This window comes from Erythrolamprus reginae, chromosome 12 (assembly GCF_031021105.1).
Source record: "Erythrolamprus reginae isolate rEryReg1 chromosome 12, rEryReg1.hap1, whole genome shotgun sequence".
Lineage (NCBI taxonomy): Eukaryota > Metazoa > Chordata > Lepidosauria > Squamata > Dipsadidae > Erythrolamprus > Erythrolamprus reginae.
Window position 1 is genome coordinate 30,620,225 of NC_091961.1, and position 16,400 is coordinate 30,636,624.

Here is a 16,400-nt window from a genome sequence, read left to right on the forward strand (position 1 = left end):
TCCTTTATCCAAACTGCTGTCTGTTCTTGAGGGTCAGCAGTTCTTGAGACTAAAGTCTTCTCAGCTCACAATGCAACAAGGAACTTTCAAGATCAAAATGCAGAGAAGTACCCTTGAGACTTGGAAAATTTGCTGTACCATCCAGTTACAGCTATTCCATGTGTTATATTAAGCCCTGACCCTGAGAAGAAAAAAAAACCCCACCATCTTTCATAATTGTATTGCTGACTCAGAAAGGCAAATTTTACCGAGTTACAACCAATTTATCTGCCTGTCAATAATGCCCATGACAGCTGCTCCTGTCAAATTCTAAACTACGTTAAGAACACCATCGTCAAATGTTGGCTCTTTTGACCTTATTTACTGATATCTGAATGCTTTAATTATAGGTTTCTCGAAATCCAAAAAGCGCCCGCAAAACTCAATACTTTTTTTAATGATCAATATTTTGTTCCAAAAACATACAACCTTATCAGCTAATAAGAGCTATTTTACAAACATACATACATCTGGATAATTAGAACAATAAATTCTTTTTTCTTCTTCTTTCCTTAGACATTCAAACATGATCAATTAAAAATACAGGATATTTGATCTGTCTTATTGTTGTTGTCCTTTTGTTGGTTGGGTGGGTTTTGTTTTGTTTTTTTTGCATTTTCCTTTCCAAAGAGTATTTTCAGATTGGAGTCTTGTGTTTTTCCTTAAAAGCAGAATCTGTTAAAAGGAGTAAATGCATGGCAAGCAAATAAAATACAGTCCTAGCAGTTAGAGCATTACAACAAACAATTCCATTTTTTTAATAAAAATAAAAAAAAGAAGAGCAGAGTAACATTCCAGCTGCAGAATCCTTTTCCACAGCATCTGCCTATAAATTGGTTGGGGGGGGGATTGAAGAAGAGCAAGAAGGGTCTTCTTTGGAATGGAAAAGAGAAGGGGGGATAGGGAGAGACGCAATTCACTCACCAAATGTACAACCGATATTGAGATTCTAGATGAGAAAACAGCACAAATAAAGTAGGGGTTTTTTTTCCCCTACCCAAACCAAAAAGGTTATTCTGACATATGGCAGAGTAAAAGATAATACTGCATGGGTTTTCCACCTACGCAACCTCTCTTTGCACTTTGGCTGTTAAGGGTCTCCTTTCTCTCAAAAGCTATCAATGTTTTCTGGGCGGAACTCAGCACAACAGTCAAGAATATCCAACGTCCCAAAGCAATAAGGCAACTGTTATGACCTTTCTCTCACTCTATCAAGCGATCCTTTTTCTTGCCAGTCCTACTCTCAAGGGTAGATTGGGGAGAAGCCGGCAGGCAGCGAGAGAGGACTATTATGCAAAGGGTAACCCCCCCAAAAAACGAGTACAGAAAATCTGACTTCCATTTGTCTCCTGCACAATGTCTCGTGGTGAATCAGTGACAGGGTTGCATCTACACAGGCAGCAAGGCAAAGACACAGGTGAGCTGTTAGAGCTCTGAGGGGTTAGAATCACCTGAGTCGTGCTAAGCAGACCTCCGAGACAGGACCCGGAATCAGCCTCTTTCAACCATTGGTAAGGCCATGGGAGAAAAAATAAAATGGGACACATGCTTTGCAGTCTGCCAGGCCTTGAGACGGGGCTGTTCAGTGCTGATTTAGTCAATTGGGAAGTAAGAAGCAGAGAACTCAGAGCTAATGAGCGGCATCTGGCAGATTAAAGCACCATCACTACAAAATATGGAAGGATTAGAAAGCAGAATCCTTTTTATGAATTGTATATTCTGATGGCTCGGGATAATCCTAAACCCCAAGCAATCCCCCATCCCCTCAGAATCCTCCAACTTTCTTCATCTTGGGCAATGTTGCTGAATTTGGCCACTTTATGACGGGCGGACTTCAACTCCCAGATTTCCCCAGTTAGCATTAATTCCGGGAGTTAAAATCCATATGTCTTAAACTTAAATCCACATACCTTAAAAGTTCAGAAATGCTAGTCTTGGGTGTACAGTAAAAGGACAAGCAAACCGAGAAGGAAGGAAGCTGTCTTTAGATTCAGAGTTCGCCTTTTTAAGGCCAAATTCCAATATGCTAGTCCAATAAATCCAGGTTAAAAACAAAGACATCCTAAATATGATGGTAGCATAAACAATATAATATTCTCTGGTTAAAAAAAAAGTCTTTCATTGTTTATATTATTTTCAGCTTGCCAAGGGTGGGAGGGAGGGAGGGAGGGAGGGAGGGAGGGAGGGAGGGAGGGAGGGAAGGAAGGAAGGAAGGAAGGAAGGAAGGAAGGGAGGGAGGGAGGAAGGGAGGGAGGAAGGAAGGAAGGGAGATAGGCCCAAGGAAGACACGATCACAGCCAGTGGAGAAGGACAGGGAAAGTCTCTTTGGCTGGAATTCCTCCTGGCTGTTCTAGAACATTAAGGATCCAAAAGTTCAACACCAATGGGAATCCCACAAAGTGCATTTTTTAGGGTTGACCCTTTTCATAAAAATGGATCTGTGTTCGGGGCCTTTTGTACAGTAGACGTGCGAGAGACATCTCCTGCGACAGTCAGTTATGAGGCTGGAAGCAGTTGGTGATCCCCGTTTCTCTCTACTTTCTCTTTCTTATCGTAAAATAATAATGCCCTTAACAGGAGATGGTGTAATAGGTGGCCTAGAGAAGCCGGGACAAAACACACACATACACACACACACACACACACAATACAAAGAAACTGCCAGGAAGACAAGAACACGGTACTCTGTTTTTGCTTTACAGGAAGGAGGGGAAAGGCAAATAATCTGTCCTCTGTCGAGATTAAACAAGCCTTCTGCTGGCCCTCTGCTTGGCGGAGCCTTTGGCCATCCTGACCCCATCTCTCTTTTTTCAGGATGCTGAAGCCCGTCTGGCAGAGGATCGGACAGTGGTCTTGCCACAATGTCTGTAAAGAGTGGCATCCAAATGTCACCGATTTCTGGCTCCTTCACCTATTTATATTAGGGAAAGGTCTACATCTGGATCTCAGTTCCTCTGGCTCCACAGATGTGGACCTGGAGCATGGAAAGGTGAAAATGCCATGGTTCAGGGACCAAGGAAAAACCTATTTATTAGACTTTTTTGCTGTTCATCTTGCCTAGAAGTGACTAAAATACTTACACCTTTGAATAATAATAATAATAATAATTTATTAGATTTGTATGCCGCCTCTCTCCGCAGACTCGGGGAAATACTTTTAAAAACAAGGTCATCTGTAATATGGGTCTGATCTTTTGAACGTAACATTTCCATTTGGGGAATTGCTTGGAATTTTAGGAGGGAACAGAGAATTCAGCGGGATGGCCCTGAAAACAAGAAAGAGAAAATAATTCCTTTTGAGTATTTCGGATCCAAATACTTTGTGACCCAGACCAATGGGAACTTTCCTGCCTTCAATATGCACCAGTACATTGGTGGTGGTGGGGATGGTGGGGATTCAAGAATAGTTGCTGCTCTTACAGCTCTTTCCTGTAAGTGGAAATGGATCAGGATTCCTTGCAGGGGTGGGGGAGTTCCTCTGCATTAATGGAGGATATCCTATGACATTCATGCTGAAAATAAGAAGAAAAAGAAGATACTCTACACTTTGCAGTGCACTCAGCATGGTTTTAAAACATTAAAGGGACTTCTAGAATTTGGCACATTTAGAGCTGGTTTTCCGGGGGGAAAGGACCCAAGGACTGGACAGCTGTTACAGGGGGATGTATCCTGAATGGGAAAACTACCCAAAGCAGACAACGCACCCAGGGTCTTAATTGTCTACCTCAATGCTGTAAAGCTTGAAAAGGTCCAGCTCCATCAGGATACCAGTCCTGCATCAGACATGGTGTCTGTTCCTATAATTCTCCTACTGCAGAAGTTCCTAGTGTGATTTCAGAGCATTTTTGCATAAAAAGGAAAAACAAATGGCACTATTATTCCAAGCTCGGTCTACTACCCACACTGGTCAGTAAGGCACACTTCTCGATACCAAACAATTCTGGCCCCTACCTTCCAAACGTAGCGGCTATCTTCTGCAGCAGTTACTCATCAGTTTATTAGAAACATGGTGGCCTCAGGAATTTCTGACAAATGTATTGCTTTCTCTACCCCCAACTCCCACCTCAAGCTACAAATATCAAGTTGTTGCTTTCAAAGGGAAGTCACAATAAAATCAGTACCTGGGCTTAGGGAACACAGCTCCCAGACTCTGATCCTTGTCTCTCTTTCAGTCAACACCGGAAAAATGAAGGCATTCCCAAAGAGAAATTTGGCTGCCACTTTGAAATCCTTCCCTGGCGACGACATAGTTCAGAAAAAGAAAGGTTGCCTGCCTGCCTGCTGCTAGATTTCGCTCCACAAAACAAAAAAATAGAATCATTCTGAGGAAGAGACTCATTGTTGGCAGAATCCAAGGGGGAAATCAACACACACATGCGCGCGCACACACACACACACCAGTCTTCAGTTCAGAGTAAGGGTTCAGGAGAAGAAAGATGCTGGGAACCTAGCAAACTGGCACTATCATTTAAAAAACAAAATAAAATACAAGTTAAAGTGTGCTTTCAGTACACGGAATGAAGTCAAATAAATACATTGATTTTTTTTTTAAATGTATAGATACATTTTTATATCCTACACCCAGAACTTTATACATTTGGTTTCTTCTTTCCGTTCCTCTTTTTTTCCCTCTGTTTGGAATCAAAAAGAATTTCTGGTAACAAGAGGAGGGGAAATAAAATCGCCACCCCCCCCTCTCCCTGAAAGGCTAGTGCAGACACCTCAAAGGAAAAAAAACTGCCCACTTCTCCACTATGTGGAGCCCCCTCCCACTTAAGGGTCCATTGAAAGAGGCCTAAGGCCAAGAGAGTCCAGGCAGAGGCCGGCTGAGGCTAGCAGAGGCTGACTCAAGGCAGAAGACTCCATCCAATCTCCAGTGATTGGCAAGAAGGTGATTAACTTTTATCTGAGGACAAAAATAGAAACAGAAGAAAAGGGCTGAGAAGAGAAACCCACCAAGGATGTCTAGAAACATAGAAGACTGACAGCAGAAAAAGACCTCATGGTCCATCTAGTCTGCCCTTATACTATTTCCTGTATTTTATCTTAGGATGGATATACAGTGATCCCTCGGTTAGCGCGGGGGTTACGTTCCAAGACCTCCCGCGCTAACCGATTTCCGCGTTATACTGGATGCGGAAGTAAAAACACCATCTGCGCATGTGCGCCATTTTTTTCATGGCCGCACATGCGCAGATGGTGGAGTTTGCGTGTGGGCGGCGGGGAAGACCAAGGGAAGGTTCCTTCAGCCGCCCAACAGCTGATCTGCTCCGCAGCGCGGAAGCAGCGAGGAGCCGAAGATGGGGTTTCCTCGTTGCCGCGCTGCGGAGCGGATCAGGTGTTGGGCGGCTGAAGGAACCTTCCCTTGGTCTTCCCGCCGCCCAGGCAAAGGGGAAACCCCAAGATCACTTGCCGCTTGCCGCTTGCCGTATTGCAGCTTGGAGAAAGAAAGAGAAAGGAGGGCGACTTGCCAGTCCACGCCCCCCCTGGATGAGCGGCCCCGCATGGCCCCAGCGCCGGACTCCGCCGTTGCCTCCGCCCTTGTTCGGCTCTGCAGCTGAGAGGCCACGTCCACCCCCTCCTCGGTGTCCCCGGCACCCAGCGTCCCCACGCCGCCTCCACCTCCCGGTAATGCGCCCGACCTCTGCCTCTCTCTTTCTCTCTCATATACCACGCCGGCAAAAGGGAGAGAAAGAGAGAGAGAACTAGCGTGGACTTATTTTTTATTTTTTTATTTTTTTAATTAATATTTTTTGAAAAACCGCGTTGCAGCGTTTCGCGCTAATCGAGACCGTGCTAATCGAGGGATCACTGTATGTTTATCCCGGGCACGTTTAAATTCAGTTACTGTGGATTTATCTACCACATCTGCTGGAAGTTTGTTCCAAGCATCTACTACTCTTTCAGTCAAATAATATTTTCTCATGTTGCTTCTGATCTTTCCCCCAACTACCTTCAGATTGTGTCCCCTTGTTCTTGTGTCCTATTAGAAACACTTCCCTCCTGGACCTTATTTAACCCTTTAACATATTTAAATGTTTCGATCATGTCCCCCCTTTTCCTTCTGTCCTCCAGACTAGACAGATTGAGTCCATGAAGTCTTTCCTGATAGGTTTTATGCTTAAGACCTTCCACCATTCTTGTTGCCCGTCTTTGGACCCGTTCAATTTTGTCAATATCTTTTTGTAGGTGAGGTCTCCAGAACTGAACACGGTACTCCAAATGTGGTCTCACCACCAGCGCTCTATATAGCGGGATCATAATCTCCCTCTTCCTGCTTGTTATACCTCTAGTCTATGGAGATTCTCAATCATGCAGGTTGTTTCGAATGTGTTTTGCCAAAAGGCAACTGTACTTTCTTAGATTTTTTCCCCTTTGAAAGCATTTTGCTTCTCATCTAAGACGCTTCTTCAGTTCTGAGAACTGAACAGATAAACTATTTTTACTGATTTCCAAACGTGTCTCAAAATTCTGGAAGGATTTTGGAATCATCCCTCCACCCACTCACCCACCCACCCGCCTTACTGGTTCTTTATGTGCAATTGTTCCATTAATTAAGGGGTGTGCAACCTTTTCCAGGCTGAGTGATTACACTTGGCCTTTAAATGGCACGCCAAGGACATCTCTCCACAAATTAAATTTAATTTTGTTTGATTAACATTTAAATAAGTTGTTGCGGCCGTGTTTATCCCTGACTCAATGCATTGAATAATGCACAATATAAAAATGTGGCAACAAAGAGTTTGGGGAGTCCTAGACTGGGCATCTTTGTTTAGACAGGGATACAAGTAGACATTAGCGAAAGGGGAAAACGCTGAGCAGAGAAGACGCCAGGCCAGAATTGCACAGTCGGCACAGCTAGGCATTGATTCATAATGTTTTGTAACCATTTTTAAAAAAATTAAGTGTCATGAAAACTGAAGAATTCAACAAACACCACACAGTGGCTTCCCTTGGAGCTAAATTCCGCAAATGATGAACACATTACTATCACCTCGGCTATCAGACGAAAAGGACAGGCATACCCGAATGCTCATCTGTGGTGATGGAGCCAGACAGCCTATGCTGAAGAAGAGCAGCGTAGTTTTCCTCCACTTCCTGAAAAACATAATCGATCGTACACACGTGAAGAGGTTCTGATGAACTAGAAACATAGAAGACTGACGGCAGAAAAAGACCTCATGGTCCATCTAGTCTGCCCTTATACTATTTTCTGCATTTTATCTTAGGATGGATAGATATTTATCCCAGGCATGTTTACATTCAGTTACTGTGGATTTATCTACCACGTCTGCTGGAAGTTTGTTCCAAGGATCTACTACTCTTTCAGTAAAATAATATTTTCTCACGTTGCTTTCCCCCAACTAGCTTCAGATTGTGTCCCCTTGTTCGTGTGCTCACTTTCCTATTAAAAACACTTCCCTCCTGGACCTTATTTAACCCTTTCACATATTTAAATGTTTCGATTGTGTCCCCCTTTTCCCTTCTGTCCTCCAGACTATACAGATTGAGTCCATGAAGTCTTTCCTGATACGTTTTATGCTTAAGACCTTCCACCATTCTTGTAGCCCGTCTTTGGACCCGTTCAATTTCATCCATATCTTTTTGTAGGTGACGTCTCCAGAACTGAACACAGTACTGTATTCCAAATGTGGTCTCACCAGCACTCTATATAGAGGGATCACAATCTCCCTCTTCCTGCTTGTTATACCTCTAGCTATGCAGCCAAGCATCCTACTTGCTTTTCCTACTGCCTGACCATACTGCTCACCCATTTTGAGACTGTCAGAAATCACTACCCCTAAATCCTTCTCTTCTGAAGTTTTTGCTAACACAGAACTGCCAGTACAATACTCAGATTGAGGATTCCTTTTCCCCAAGTGCATTATTTTACAATTACTCTAAGAAACACATTGTGCCCAAAAAACACAGCTTGAATAGGGAATGCAGACTGCCAAAACCTCTCCAGAGCAAGGAAAGATTGCAAGGTTACCCACCTGTACTTTGTACTGCATATTCTCTCCTTCTCTGTCTCTTTGTAAGCAAACAGCAGGAACTGCATTTTTTATTTTTATTTTTGTCACTGGCTAGGAACCAGGATTTCAGTCTGCTTATAGTAGCTAATATTGCCTAAATGGACTCTAAGTTCAACCACAATTTCCCCTTATGACTCTTTTTTTTTTTAAAGATTGAGAACTTTCAGATTGGCAAGTTTTAGTGAAATCACTGGATGAGTTGCCTTTAGTCCTTTAATAAAGGTTTTACTTACACAAGTTTAAAGATTTGTATCTCCCCCAAAATTGGGAAGACTATGCAGCAAAAGAATGACTGCTGTTGCTCAGCCGGGCTTGATTTAAACCTCTGAAACTGATTGAAATGATCCCTTGTCAAGGGAAAATCTTTCATTTATATACAGTGATACCTTGTCTTACAAACTTAATTGGTTCCAGGACGAGGTTCTTAAGGTGAAAAGTTTGTAAGACGAAACAATGTTTCCCACAGGAATCAATGGAAAAGAGATTAATGCCTGCAAGCCCAAAATTCACCCCTTTTTGCCAGCTGAAGTGCCCGTTTTTGCGCTGCTGGGATTCCCATGAGGCTCCCCTCCATGGGAAACCCCACCTCCAGACTTCCGTGTTTTTGTGATGCTGCAGGGCGCTTTGCTGGCAACGGAAGTCTGGAGGTGGGGTTTCCCAGTGAAGGGAGCATCAGTGAAACTGCAGCATCGCAAAAACACCGAAGTCCTGGAAACCCCACCTCCAGACCTCTGTGTTTTTGCGATGCTGCGATTTCGCTGAGGCTCTCCTTGCTGGGAAACCCCATCTCTGGACTTCCATTGTCAGCGAAGTGCCCGTTTTTGTGCTGCTGGGATTCCCCTGCTGGGATTTCCCTGCAGCATCACAAAAACACAGAAGTCCGGAGGTGGTGTTTCCCATGGAGGGGAGCCTCAGGGGAATCCCAACAGCGCAAAAACGGGTGCTTCGCTGGCTACGGAAGTCCGGAGGCGGGGCATCCCAGTGGCGGCGGTGGGTTTGTAAGGTGAAAATAGTTTGTAAGAAGAGGCAAAAAAATCTTAAACCCCGGGTTTGTATCTCGAAAAGTTTGTATGATGAGGTGTTTGTAAGATGTGGTATCACTGTACTGTGAAACTAATAAAGACAACTTGGAAGATTGGACACTAGAAAGCCAAAAATGGCTTAATTATCTTAAATTATCTTAAAATAAACATTTGATGCTTGAGTGCAGAACACAAATTCTTAAAGCCAAAGGTAGGCAAGAATCTGTTTACAAAGTGGTAACCAAATCTTCCATATAGTACACTCTGCTCCTATCAAATCTTTCTCCCTGATCTTAGTACTATCGGCTCTGCTAGATGCCTCTACATAAAATATTGACTCTTCTCTTTTTGAGCCTCTTAGATTTGAGTGGGGTGTTGTTTATTTTTGGCTCAAGAAGTTTCAACACCTTGGCTTCGATAAATCAACATTGATTTCAACTTTTACATTTCAATCTTCTAAGCTTTAAACTGTACAATGCACTTCATTGCTATAAGTCATTCCTAACATTCATTCGCATTCTCCAGACATGAAAGCGTCTCTTCCTCAGGGTTATTCCAAGGTTTTCATTTTTCATCTCTGTCTCTAAAATCTAGGACAAATCTTTAATCTCGAGCAACCCAGCCAGCAAAGGGACAGACATAATTACATAGATATTTATACATTCTGGAGAACATCTGATTCTCCTGATTTTAGAATTTATAGGGCGGAACTGAACATTACTCTGAAAAGATACTGTGGAACTCTGTCAAGAAGATAAACACACCTCTCTGGATGACTTACTCCCCACAAGCCTCTTAAACTCCCATTTCTTAAAATCTAGCCATTAAAAAACCCACACCACAGCGCAAAGATACTCCATGTACACGAGAACACACTACCTTCAAATGCTGAAGGCTGGCCTCTATGTTCTGGATGTAGCGCATCACCAGGGTACGCGACTCGACAGACAAGGAAGCTCCTAATGCGTCTGAAGTGGATTCCTTGGCAGCTTGCCAGTGGGATGCCAGCAATTCCTCTGCAAATGGTGAGCTGGCTGTAACTGGCTGGCCATCCTGAGACCTGGGCTGCTGGTCGGCAGAGTCCATTGTGCTTCTGTCTGCAGTGCACCGTAGAACGAGCGAAGTGACCTCTTCATCGGTGGAGCTCTCCTGTACTGTGCCGTATCCATCAAGGATCAAATAATTTCCTGCAAAGAGAACGACCTTAGCAGCCCCAACAAATAAATGGCTGGAGGGAGCATATAACGCATTCTATCTGCCTGTGTCTGTGCGCCTCGTGCAAACGTCCTTTCTCGACACACTTTCGCTGCTCTGCTATGATGTTGTGTCACTGCCAACTAGTTTCCACCACACTTTGCCCCTTGCCCTGAAAGAAAAGAGAGGGGCCACTTGTGCTAGATTTTTTTAAAAAGGGCAGTTTCTTAAAAGTGTGTGGCATGTAGGGGAAGTGGCAATCTGAATAGGATTTTGGGTGGACAGAGGTATACAGATTTTTACACACACACACACACACCTTGTAGGTCATCTAGTCTAACCCCCTGCCCAAGCAGACCCTACACCAATGATGGTGAACATTTTCTTTTCTCAGGTGCTGAAAGAGCGTGCAGGTGCGCTATCGCACATGCGCGAGTGCCCACATCCATAATCCAATGCCTGGGAAAGGCTAAAACAGCTTCCCCGTCCCCCAGATGCCCTCTGGAGGCCAGAAACGTCCTGTTTCCCAACTCCTGGTGGGCCCAGTAGGCTCGTGTTTCACCCTCCCCAGGTTCCAAAGGTTTCCCTGGAGAGTAAAAACACCCTCCCCCACCCCCCACCCCCCAGAGCCTCTGTGCGAGCCAAAAATCAGCTGGCCGGCACACACACACGCATGTTGGAGCTGAGCTAGGGCAATCGCTCATGTGCCAGAAGATATAGTTCCACATGCCACGGGTTCGCCGTCACTGCCCTATACTAATTCTGACACATGGCAGTCCACTCTCTTCTGGAAAGATTATTGGATTTACTCAGTCTTTTATTGCTCCAAAAGATCAGAAGGAAAAGGTCCAACCGTGATAAGACAGCCGATGGCTGGAACCCAATACCACACCTCCAAATTTGATATCTTATTTCTCTCCCAATGCATTCCAAACGTATCCAGAGAAACTCTGATTACTGGGAACATGCTTAATGACAGAATCCAGCATTTAGCAGGTGCTCAGATACTTTGTTGTGGCTCAGAAGCTCTCCATCAGCCTTCCCAACAGCACCCAGGAACTTTTGTAACCGAGTGGCTCGTTTCAAATTTGTACCCCAGTGGATTTGCACCGTACCTGAGATCCGCAGCTGTACCTCTTCTACCTCCTTCCCATCTACGCCACCTTCTGATGGGTTCTCTTCACTGTGAGCTTCCTGAGCATCAAAAAAGTGCTCCCCACCATCCTCCGCAGCACTGGTTCCTCCTTCCAGTTCCTTGGCTGGGGGCTCTGGGTTGGTTCTCAAGGGGTCCATCAACTGCCCGCTATGCAACACAGGGTCCCCTGGGGATACCAATTCGTTTGAAGGCCATTTATCACAACTCAGTTCAAAGTCATTCGCTTTTGTCCCCGTGGGCGTCCTTCCAGGCCCAGACAGGGCAGTGTCATCGTTATCGGAGTACTGAAGTCCTCTCTTGACAATGTTCTCCTCAGGAGCCTCCGGCAGATCTCTTCTGGGGTCAGAAAAAGGATTCCAGTCTTCAAGGGACGCTGGTTCAGACATGCCAAGCTGCTGCATCAGTAATTTCTTCAATAAACCCACTGAAAGGAAATGCGAGAGCATCAAGTATTCTCTATTCTTGAAGGCATCAGTCAAGAGCAGGGGTGGGCAATTAATTTTGCCGTGGGGCCGCATGAGAAATTGGGATGGTTTTAGAGGGCAGGACTAATATAATTAACTCAGTTCTACTCAATACTGTAAAGAACCAGACCCTGGCCTGACCTAAACCCCCAGGCCCACTCTACAGACTCCTAATTGTTTGCTTCAGTCAATGTGCTGGAGTGTTTGTGTGGTTTCTGTGTTTGTCCGTTCTCGGTACGAGGTCGGTGTCAGCTCCAGCGCGAGGATGAAAGAGCTCACCGCATCTGCCGAGACTCCTATGGTTTCTGCTTTCCTCATGATTCATCAGGAAAGCAGGAACCGGAGGAGTCCCGGCAGACGCGGTGAGCTCTTTCATCCTTGCACTGGAGCGGACCCTGACCTCCGTGGACCGGTCACAGACAGCGAGCAGGCCGGATACAGGTCTGGTCAAGAGGCAGGTCTGGTCAAGAGGCAGGAGCCCAAAGCCTTTGGGAAGGAGCCACTGCCTCTTACTGATTTTTGCCCTAGAAACTGGAAGACAGAAGTCAGATTTTCCCATATCTGGCACTAACTGCCATCAGTTAAATGGTCAGGAGACAAGAGAAATTAGGAGCAACAGTTCAAGTCTCCTTTCAATTAATTTAGGGAAAGTTTAGCCAACTGGAAGACAGTAGAAGCACAACACAGGTGTTATTATCAGAATACAGTCATAGGCTGATAATCTATTTTTCTTTTACCCGATGTTTGAAAGGCAGGTTATTTTCATTTGTTCAATGGACAACAACTATCAGACAAGATTTTTACTTAGGCCTTTCAGATTAATGTACCTTCAATTACTTACAGTTTCTTAGTGCATCCAATGCCCATCGATTTTCTGAAGCTTGGAATGAGAGCTCGGGACTACTTTGGCTGTAATGTTCCGGTGATTCTTTGATCAGTAAGTCTGCCGGTAATTTTTCTGCAAACTGCTTGTTGGCTTCCAGAAGTTCTTCCTCCTCTGACTTCTCAGACATGGTCACTGAAGGAGACGGAGTCTTCAGCCCCAAATCTTTATCTAATAAACAAACCGAATGCCAAAATGAATGCGGGAGTTTAAAAGAAAGCACAAACATGAACAAGGATGCGACATTCTCTTGGTCTCAATCTTATGAGCTCTTCTTTTGGAGTGACAGCTGAAACAGAACTTACCACCAGACAGCTACATATGTATAGACTTCCAAATCTTTGGTGGCAGGGAATGTTATGTCGAGAGCTATCATGGGCTTTCCCAAATATGCCCATGTCACACCAACACTCCGCAGTCTGCATTGGTTGCCGATCAGTTTCCGGTCACAATTCAAAGCGTTGGTTCTGACCTATAAAGCCCTTCATGGCATTGGACCAGAATATCTCCAGGACCGCCTTCTGCCGCACGAATCACAGCGACCAGTTAGGTCCCACAGAGTTGGCCTTCTCCGGGTCCCGTCAACTAAACAATGTCGTTTGGCGGGACCCAGGGGAAGAGCCTTCTCTGTGGCGGCCCCGACCCTTTGGAACCAACTCCCCCCAGATATCAGAGTTGCCCCCACCCTCCTAGCCTTTCGTAAGCTCCTTAAAACCCACCTCTGTCATCAGGCATGGGGGAACTGAGACTTTCCCTCCCCCTAGGCTTATAAAATTTATGCATGGTATGCTAGTATGTATGATTGGTTTCTAAATTGGGGTTTTCAAATTAACTTAAATATTAGATTTGTTTACATTGTACAGTGGTCCCTCGATCATCGCGAGGGTTCCGTTCCAGGACCCCTCGCGATGATCGATTTGTCACGAAGTAGCGGTGCGGAAGTAAAAACACCATCTGCGCATGCGCAGATGGTTTTTTTATTTCCACGGCAGCAGCGAGGAGCCGAAGATTGGGTTTCCCCGCCGCCTCGCTGCTGCTGCTTGTCCGCGCGCGTGCCGCCCGCCCACCCCCCGCGCTGTTGCTGGGGCCGCTTCTCAGCTGAGAAGCGGCCCTGGGGTTTCCCCCCGCGCGCGCGTGCCGCCCACCCCCCGCGCTGTTGCTGGGGCCGCTTCTCAGCTGAGAAGCGGCCCTGGGGTTTCCCCCCCGCGCGCGCGTGCCGCCCACCCCCCGCGCTGTTGCTGGGGCCGCTTCTCAGCTGAGAAGCGGCCCTGGGGTTCCCCTCCCCCGCGCGCGTGCCGCCCACCCCCCGCGCTGTTGCTGGGGCCGCTTCTCAGCTGAGAAGCGGCCCTGGGGTTTCCCCCCCCGCGCGCGCGTGCCGCCCACCCCCCGCGCTGTTGCTGGGGCCGCTTCTCAGCTGAGAAGCGGCCCTGGGGTTCCCCCCCCCCCGCGCGCGTGCCGCCCACCCCCCGCGCTGTTGCTGGGGCCGCTTCTCAGCTGAGAAGCTGCCCTGGGGTTTCCCCCCCGCGCGCGCGTGCCGCCCACCCCCCGCGCTGTTGCTGGGGCCGCTTCTCAGCTGAGAAGCGGCCCTGGGGTTTCCCCCCCGCGCGCGCGTGCCGCCCACCCCCCGCGCTGTTGCTGGGGCCGCTTCTCAGCTGAGAAGCGGCCCTGGGGTTCCCCTCCCCCGCGCGCGTGCCGCCCACCCCCCGCGCTGTTGCTGGGGCCGCTTCTCAGCTGAGAAGCGGCCCTGGGGTTTCCCCCCCGCGCGCGCGTGCCGCCCACCCCCCCGCGCTGTTGCTGGGGCCGCTTCTCAGCTGAGAAGCGGCCCTGGGGTTTCCCCCCCGCGCGCGCGTGCCGCCCACCCCCCGCGCTGTTGCTGGGGCCGCTTCTCAGCTGAGAAGCAGCCCTGGGGTTTCCCCGCGCGCGCGCGCGCGCCGCCCTCCCCCCCACACTGTTGCTGGGGCCGCTTCTCAGCTGAGAAGCAGCCCTGGGGTTTCCCCGCGCGCGCGCGCGCGCCGCCCGCCCCCCCACGCTGTTGCTGGGGCCGCTTCTCAGCTGAGAAGCAGCCCTGGGGTTTCCCCGCGCGCGCGCGTGCCGCCCGCCCCCCCACGCTGTTGCTGGGGCCGCTTCTCAGCTGAGAAGCAGCCCTGGGGTTTCCCCGCGCGCGCGCGTGCCGCCCGCCCCCCCACGCTGTTGCTGGGGCCGCTTCTCAGCTGAGAAGCAGCCCTGGGGTTTCCCCCCGCGCGCGCGTGCCGCCCGCCCCCCGCGCTGTTGCTGGGGCCGCTTCTCAGCTGAGAAGCGGCCCTGGGGTTTCCCCGCGCGTGTGCCGCCCACCCGCCCACGCCATTGCTCGCGCCTTACCGGGGCAAGAGGGGGAAGACCCAGGGAAGCCTCTGCCCGGCGGGGAAACTCCACCATCTACGCATGCGTGGAAGGGCACGCATGCACAGATGGTGGAGTTTACTTCCGGGTTGAAAACTCGCGATATAGCGTTTCGCGAAGATCGAGATCGCGAAACTCGAGGGACCACTGTATTATTATTGCTGTGAGCTGCCCCGAGTCTGCGGAGAGGGGCGGCATACAAATCTGATAACTAAATAAATAAATAAATGAGTGAGTGAGTGAGTGAGTGAGTGAGTGAGTGAGTGAGTGAGTGAGTGAATAAATAAATAAATAAATATGTCAAACAGAATTTTAAAAAGTATTAATGTGCCACTGACTGCTGGGTCTCTTGAAGAAAGAAGTGAAACCTATCTGCAGAATTCTGTACCATGCCACGTTTAAGGTAATTTCCCAGAAAGGCTGATTTCAATCAAGAAAGCCTTCAAGCTCTCCAGCATAATCAGCAGGGCATTGAAATCTACCCTTGGCTTTTACCTGGACTTTGCTTGCTGATATCTGGGCTCGTCTGTTCTTCCTTCAATTTATGCTGCTCGTCTTCTTCCTCATGGTCTTCCCTGAAAGCCAAAGAAAGAAAAACACATCAACCACTCTGCAATCTTCACTCATAGGTTGTGTCTTTTTAAAAGGAAGATCCTGTTTAGTTACAGGTTATTTATGGAATAAAACACCAATTAAAATTTATTTTTGTTCTTACATAAGGGTTTTTTCCCCCAACTTACTCGCATGGTCCCGATGGTGGCAATGTAATTACATTTCTGCCTCTTCCAACTTTGACAGTTCCAGCCATCTGTACTATGAGATCCTGCCACCTATAATAATGGAAATACAAAGAAATTTGTCCAAATGCATCTTTTTCTCTGTCTCCTGAGAGATGGACACAAGCTCTACTCCCATCTGTGCTCTATTTAAGGTATTGTGTATTTTTCTACAGATGTGTGGCCTTGGTATAACGAGGGTGCCTACGTCGCTCTGAAGAACCTTTTCTGCTTGAACCTCAATAGAGCCATATCCCCAATTTTCAGACTTTGGGTGCTCCTCTTGAATTAATTGAGGTTAAAAACTTTAACAGAATAAGGACAAGGACATCCTTCTGTCCTGCTTCTCAAACAACTGTAGAAACACAAACTGTCCAACTTTTGGCAGAGTAGAATAGAATACAGTGATACCTTGTCATACAAACTTAATTGGTTCCGGGACAAGGTTCTTA

The 16,400-nt window shown here is 47.2% G+C and overlaps 1 protein-coding gene and 1 long non-coding RNA gene across 7 annotated transcripts in view; both read right to left on the minus strand.

The window, feature by feature from the left end:
• Positions 1–633: 633 nt before the first annotated feature.
• ARHGEF12 (Rho guanine nucleotide exchange factor 12) overlaps positions 634–16,400 on the minus strand; it is a 78,202-nt gene continuing 62,435 nt past the window's right edge. For 2 of the 6 annotated variants that reach the window (XM_070765313.1, XM_070765314.1), the window contains exons 35-41: positions 15,913–16,002; positions 15,668–15,747; positions 12,752–12,964; positions 11,406–11,870; positions 9,976–10,283; positions 7,064–7,136; positions 3,881–4,944 (exon numbers count right to left, since the gene is read on the minus strand). In XM_070765313.1, coding sequence (XP_070621414.1) covers positions 4,934–4,944; positions 7,064–7,136; positions 9,976–10,283; positions 11,406–11,870; positions 12,752–12,964; positions 15,668–15,747; positions 15,913–16,002 — 1,240 coding nt within the window. In that variant the 3' untranslated portion in view covers positions 3,881–4,933. The other 4 variants (XR_011560421.1, XM_070765311.1, XM_070765310.1 and 1 more) reach the window with 4 other exon arrangements.
• On the minus strand, positions 3,129–3,540 carry LOC139174765 (uncharacterized). The gene is made up of 2 exons (XR_011560422.1): positions 3,459–3,540; positions 3,129–3,304 (listed from the first exon to the last, which is right to left on the minus strand). It is a non-coding gene; the product is annotated as an uncharacterized lncRNA (long non-coding RNA).